Genomic DNA, 6,849 nt, shown 5'->3' with positions numbered 1-6,849 from the left:
CTACCTTACATAGCAGCCCAGTAACTCCAACTTGATTACAATGTACCTTCCACCTTAAAAATCTCTGTTCATCAAGGGAGAAGTACACACTGGAGAGCTCCACAGGGAAAGGCAAATACTTGCTGCCAATGGGGACAGGGGTTGTCAGCTGTGCGTCTGTGTCAGCTGCTGGATGGGAATAAAAAGCATGTTCCTGCCCCAGCCTAGCTCTAGCCTAAGCTCCCGGATGGGTGCAGAGCTTTCATGGCGCTCTGGGTGATCCTCCTCTGTACCTTGATAGCATCACTGCTTGGTGGGCTCTACCTCCTGGGTGTGTTTCGGAGACGGAGACCTGATGAGCCACCTCTGGACAAAGGTACCATTCCCTGGCTGGGTTATGTGCTAGATTTCAGAAAGGATAGTCTAGAGTTTCTAAAAAGGATGCAGAGAAAGCACGGGGATATTTTCACAGTACTGATCGGAGGCTATTACTTCACCTTTGTGATGGACCCCTTCTGCTTTGGAGCCATCATGAAGGAATCACGATCTAAACTGGACTTTAGGACTTTTGCATCTAAACTGGTCTGGCAGGTTTTTGGCTACAAGCCCATTGAAGCCAACCATAGCATAATTCGTTTATCCAGCATGAAGCATCTGATGGGAGATGGACTCACTGCCATAACACAATCCACACTGGAGAACTTTCAGAAGCTGATGTTTTTCAGTCTGAGCTCAGGAGAGGAGAAGCAAGTGTGGCAAGAGGATAACCTCTTCCACTACTGCTACAACATCGTCTTCAGAGCCGGGTACCTGTCTCTGTATGGCACTGAGCCACACCAAGGGGCAGATGACATGGAGAAAGCTAATGAGCAAGACCGCATCCACTCCAACCAGCTGTTCCACGAGTTTCGGAAGTACGACCGCCTCTTCCCTCGCCTGGCCTATTCTGTGTTGCCTCCCAAGGACAAAATGGAAGCTGAACGGCTGAAGAGGTTTTTCTGGAGCATGCTGTCCGTGAAGAAGGACAATATCAGTGGGTGGATAAGTGATCAAGACCAGCTTCTGGCAGAAAACGGTGTTCCCAAGTACATGCGGGATCGTTTCATGTTTATGCTCCTCTGGGCATCCCAAGGCAATACAGGTCCAACTGCCTTCTGGCTACTCTTGTATCTAATGAAACATCCAGAAGCTATGAAGGCTGTGAAGGATGAAGTAGCTAAAGTCTTGAGGGAGAATGGCCAGGAAGTGAAGCCAGGGAGCCCACCAGTTAACATCACTAGGGAGATGTTAAACCAGACTCCTCTTTTGGACAGTGCTCTGGAGGAGACCCTGAGGCTGGTTGCAGCCCCAATACTGGTCAGAGCTGTCCTCCAGGACACCAGACTTAAGACAAGCAGCGGAACAGAGTACACTCTCCGCAAAGGAGACAGGGTGGCTCTGTTCCCACACATCTCTGTGCAGATGAACCCAGAAATTCACCCCAAGCCTTATGAATTTAAGTATGACCGCTTCATAAACCCAGATGGCACCAAGAAAGATTTCTATAAAAATGGGAAGAGGCTGAAATACTTCAACATGCCTTGGGGGACAGGAGTATCCATCTGCCCTGGGCGGTTCTTCGCTGTCGCTGAAATTAAACTGTTTGTGTTCTTGATGCTGAGTCACTATGACCTGGAACTGGTCGACAGAGAGGAGGAGATCCCAGTGATAGACATCAGCCGCTGGGGATTCGGGACGATGCAGCCTGTTCGCGATGTTTGCTTCAGATACCGGCCATGCTTTTAATTTGGGATGTCCTTGTTGCATTGTTTTTTCTGGTGTTATCTGTGAAATAAATTGTGTGATCCCATGGTTATCAGATTGGTGTGGCACCAACACTAATGATCTTGTTTGCTTAATGGTTATCATGGCTTTTCTCTTTACCTCCTTCACATGTATCACTGCTCTGCGTCTCCAGTTATTGTGGTGTTGGGTTATGTGGTAAAAACTCAACTGCACACCCATAAAGGAGCACAGAGAAACAAATAGTACCCTGCCAGGCTACTCCCAGCCTCATCATGGGGGTCATCAGCCCATCAAAAACCCATCTGCACTAGCCCAGAGGAGCACAGGGGCATACTGGCAGGTGGGAACCCAAATTAAGGACTTCCAAGGAATGAGCATTTTGTCCAGGTCCCTCCCAGGACTGTCCCAGTGGAGCCATCAGACCCACAATCCCGGTGTGAGACCCATTGAGATGTGTCACTGGGAGCAGCTCTCTGGGAGCAGCTCTCTGGACTAAGGGGGACTGCTGTCAGGGGAGGGGGCACATCTTATGGTGTGCAGGGGAAGAGCATTTTGGGATTGCACAGATCTTATGATAGAATGTTTAAGGGAAGAACCAAAGGTGGGAAAAAGGAGGGATTTAGGTGATTTGGGGAGAAAAATAGAGGGGTAAGGGGATAAAAATGGCTGGTTGTGATTAAATAGGTGGCTGGTCCATACACTTGTCTGGTCACACCCTGCACCTGATCAGCACAGTCTGTCCTGGTGTCTTATTAAGTTCCTTTCCTTAAATTCCAGGCCATGAGTTGGAGGTCCGGTGTGTCTGTGGTGTCAGCAGATGGGGGTGGGTGTCTGGGGTGCAGTGCCTGAGCCTTGATGGGGGGGTGAGCTCCTAGCGTCTTGATGGTCCTCTACCCTCTCCTTGAGCCCCATGGGCTGATGGTATTCCCAGGAGATGCCTACTGGAAAGTGCCAGCTCCCCTCCAAATTTAGACCCCATACTCTGCAAAGGCCCAAAGTGGCTATAAGGAATGGGATAGGGTGATGAGAAGGGGCTAGAAAACCAATGTGGGGCATGAAAAAACAACCTCAATCCCTTACAGGCTACAGCCACTGTAACCTTACGAGCCCCCAAACATCTCTGTTTTATCTGCTGAATCCAGTGCAGGATAAATCTTTGCTCTAAGCTTTGCTTTGCTTTTTTTTTCTTTCAATAATTAGGCTCTGACATCAATCCTTACAGAAGATAAATCTCAGCATTTTAACATTGACACTAACCTTGGACTTTGGAGATTATGTATGACCGAGGAATGAAACTCAAACATTTTCGCATGTGTCCAAGCATCAAAGCCAGATGCTGCTTTGTTCTGCAAAGGACAGGGTTGTGTTGTAACTGCATGTTGAGGGCAAACTATTGCGTATTGCCAGGCTGGTCATTAGCCAGTGGTGGAAATTTAGACAGAAACTATCAAGCAGCTGTGGCAGAGCCAAGGTAAACCAAAAACTACCTGTAACTGCACAAGGCCTGACTGTTACAGTTAATATTCACATTAACAATTCCAGCACCTTTTCACAATTTCCATGTTCCCTCTACAGTTCTCACCTCTTTTTAATTACCCGTGTGTTCATTTCTTTGCTCTGCTACCAAGAATTAAGCTGGAGCTCTTCCTATGTTCTGGCCGATGGGTGATCTTTGCCAGCTCCAAACCATGCCCAGGAATGCCTTGGGATAGCTGGGCAGGTCAGAGCTGTAGTGATACCCTGGCCAAGTGATGTCCCCACTCCAAGGCTCTAGCAAGAGTATTTTTTGTGTGGATGGTTTGCATGAAGGTTGTTCGCTGCTAACGCACAGTGTATGTTTGTGGTTATCACTTGTAGGGACGCCAGATCAGAGTTGAGGGCTGAGGGATGGGTGTTGCACAAACATGGACTAGGCTTGGGAGTGGGATATAAAAATAAGGACAATGACAATGATTCAGCAGAAAAATCTGGCTTTACTTCCTTGTCAGAACGGTTTATTTAACCAAACAGTATTGAGTCTATAAAAGACCTCAGACATGCTCAAATGCATGCGGTTATGAGAAGCAACAACAACAAAAAATTCCTTCATTTGACTCATACACGGAAGAGTGTGAAAGCTCCAAATGAGTTAATCTGCAATTAAGTTTTATGCTTAGATGGGTTGTCCCCTGGCACTGAGCTTTCGATCCCAAAGTGTACCAGCAAGAGCAAAGAACTAGCCTGTGCCAACAGAAACCTTGTTGTGTTTGTAAAAGAAGTTAAATTGGAAGGAATCCAGGGTCTTGAAAAGTTTATTGGGGGGCAGACCTCATGGCAGTGTCTGTCTCGTGTAACTCCTCTATCCCCCAGGAGAACTGAGCACAGAGTCTGGCCCTAAAGCCTTGGTTTTCTTTTCTGTAGTGGATAGTGAAGACAATATTACTTCGACATTCAAAGTTTTACGATCTGTTGAGTCAGTGCCTGCTCTCAGTTACAGTTCCTGCTCCGCACGCTGTGCAAGGGAAAGAGTCATGATGCTGCACACTTCAGGTTTGGAACAATATGAGTTAAACGTGCTGGAAAAGACAATCCCTGGTTAAACAGCATCACTTCTAGTATTAAGCTGTAATGCATTAGGAACTGTTTTCCCGTTCTCGTTCCTCTAAACACAGCCAGATACTCCGAGAAAGCCTCCGCTTACTGCTGCTTGTAAGGAAAACTGAAGAAACTCAGATGCACCAGTAGATACATCATTAACTTCAGAGAAACTCAAAGGTTGTAAGTACAAAACGATGACACAGCTAACACCATCCATTGCAAAGGAAAGAAGATTTTGAAGGAGAAAGAGGAACATGAAAGTTCAGGATTTTTTTAAAGAATTAAAACACACAGCATTTGCCCGCGCCACTGCTGCCCCATCTCCTGGCAGATGTGCCTGTGCACTCCCCAGAGAAGAGCAGCCAGGCTTCAAAGTGGCAAAGTCTCTTAGTGGTACAACATCTGCATGTAACTAGGTCATGGTCACCATTGCATTTGCTGCCTTTACTGTCTGGTGGCCAAGTTATTCCCATGAGTCTCAGCATATGCAGAAATACCCTGTGGCAGGCAGGACGCACTGATACAAACGCAGTCAAGCCAGGCAGAATGGGAGAGCATTTTTGATGGGAAGCAAAGCGAGGCTGCAATGAACCACTCACACCACCACCTGACACTTGGGTGGGCTCAGGAAAGGCTTTCTGCACAAGCCTGTTTTAGCCCTGCTTGTGGGGAAAGCCATACAGCTAAATGCTTCACGTGCTAACAATAAGGAACATCTTTCCCAGAGGTGCCCATAGATCACGTCACAGCTTGGTTTCTTCAAGAGTTGTTTCTGTGTGTTTGTTCTTTAACATGTTTTTAAGATAATTGATGCAGATACAATCAGACAGGTGAGGGGTTGCTGTAAGATCCTCTGTGACATCTAGGTCTAATGGGAGACTTCAAATACATGCCCCCAAAACCAAGTTTTGTGGTGTTTTCAAACTTTGAAACCTTTGAGGAGCTGGGTCAACTCTGCAGACATGACAGTGCAGGTGCCCATGGAGAACTGGTGACCCTCCATGGAGCCACACAGCTCACTGAGCAGTGGTTGAGGCTCTAAGAGAGCGGGAGCTGGGCTGCCCAAGTGGAGAGGCATACGGAGAGTCAACTTGGGCCCCAGGGAGAACAGTAACTTTTCTCAAAGCTAAGCAAGCTATGGCCTCTTTCAGGAGTAGGATGTGCAATTTATCAGTTACTGGAAAACCCCATTGCTATTACCCTCCTCATACACACCTTGTGCTACAAAGTCAAGCTACGAGGCTGCTTTCACAGAGACTGTCTCTGCTTGCTTCTTGCAGCTCGGGCAGGAGTGAGTTTCCTTGCAGATTATGAAAAGCCCTGTTTAAAATCTCTTCTGTGGTACCACTGTCACACACATAACACACACCTCCTTCCTTTGCAGCCTCTTGCTGCTCCACAGGTAGAATAGCCCTCTAGACCTGTGGTTAATCTAGAGTCGGGCCCATGGGGATGGTGGAGAACTTGGCCAGGTAAGCGACGTGCTGAGCCTGGCCACTGATGGACGCTAGCAGAGTCTCACTACTCCAGCCTGTGTCTGGCACTTGGCAAAGACATAGGATCACCAGACAGGTTGGGAGGGAGCTCAGGAAGTCTCTGGACCAACCTTCTGCTCGAAGCAAGGTCAGCTATCAGCTCAGACCAGGTTGCTCAGAGCTTTAACTAGTTGCACCTCTACATCCAAAGCCTGAAGATATATTGCTGTCTAATACTAGCCCCCAAAATAGCTTCACTTTTTCCTATTTTCCCTTCATAACTGGTCATTGAATTCTTTTAGATTGGAGGCAGGTGAGAAACCCACCGCTCACTCAGACCTTGCTGAGGTGGTCACTGTGGGATGAGCAGTGCAGTAACGTCTGAAAGCGTGTCTGGTGATCACGTCCTGGGGCCAGGGGCAGAAGTCAGTGCCCAGCATTTGCACGCATAGAGTCTCGCTGACCTCAGGGAAGGATTTGCAGAGCTGCTTGGGGTTGGTAGCTAGTCCCATTCACAAATCTTTCCCGGTCATTCCAGGGAGCATACAGCCAAGTGACACACGTGCTGTCAAGTTACCGTTGGTCAGCTGAGCCGTATTAACAGTCTGTATTTCTGTTCTTACCTTGTGGCAATACACATATATAGATGAATTTGCTCAGTTGTGCTAAATTGCATTCACAGGGAGCAGTTACCCCAGCTCAGCTGATGCACAGCAACTTGGCAGGACTATTTGGTACCAAACACTAAGTGCAGAAGGGGAGAGGGAGACAATTCACATCTGTCACCGCATCCACGTCACTGTGCAATCATGAGGCCATACTTTGAGCACAGCAGATCCCTTTTCTTTTCACGATCGGTGAGGAAATTCCTCAGTTTGGTGGTGGGGAAGGTAACCAGTGCTTGCTGCCTGTTGTCCAAACCTGTCTCCTGAAGCCACGGGCTCTGAAGGCACTCCGAGGCTGATGGCCTTCCCCTAGAGCAGACAAAGGTGAGAAGGTGAGTCGGGGATCTGTACTGGGTGAGGAGGCTCCT

At 47.9% G+C, this 6,849-nt stretch overlaps 2 protein-coding genes across 7 annotated transcripts in view; one reads left to right on the top strand and one right to left on the bottom strand.

Annotated features, from left to right (window-relative positions):
- Positions 1-106: 106 nt before the first annotated feature.
- Positions 107-1,837, top strand: CYP8B1 (cytochrome P450 family 8 subfamily B member 1). The gene has a single exon (XM_074845689.1). The coding sequence runs from the start codon at positions 244-246 to the stop codon at positions 1,762-1,764; it is 1,521 nt and encodes a 506-aa protein (XP_074701790.1). The 5' UTR covers positions 107-243; the 3' UTR covers positions 1,765-1,837.
- Positions 1,838-3,717: 1,880 nt separating this feature from the next.
- The window catches only part of OBSCN (obscurin, cytoskeletal calmodulin and titin-interacting RhoGEF), a 195,739-nt gene continuing 192,607 nt past the window's right edge, over positions 3,718-6,849 (bottom strand). For all 6 annotated transcript variants that reach the window (XM_074845565.1, XM_074845521.1, XM_074845530.1 and 3 more), the window contains one exon: positions 3,718-6,790. In XM_074845565.1, the coding sequence (XP_074701666.1) occupies positions 6,613-6,790 (178 nt within the window). In that variant the 3' untranslated portion in view covers positions 3,718-6,612. The remainder of the gene's footprint in view (positions 6,791-6,849) is intronic.

Source organism: Strix aluco, chromosome 1 (assembly GCF_031877795.1).
Source record: "Strix aluco isolate bStrAlu1 chromosome 1, bStrAlu1.hap1, whole genome shotgun sequence".
Classification (NCBI taxonomy): domain Eukaryota; kingdom Metazoa; phylum Chordata; class Aves; order Strigiformes; family Strigidae; genus Strix; species Strix aluco.
Note: the sequence above shows the minus strand (reverse complement) of the source record. Positions and strands in the feature narration are given on the sequence as shown.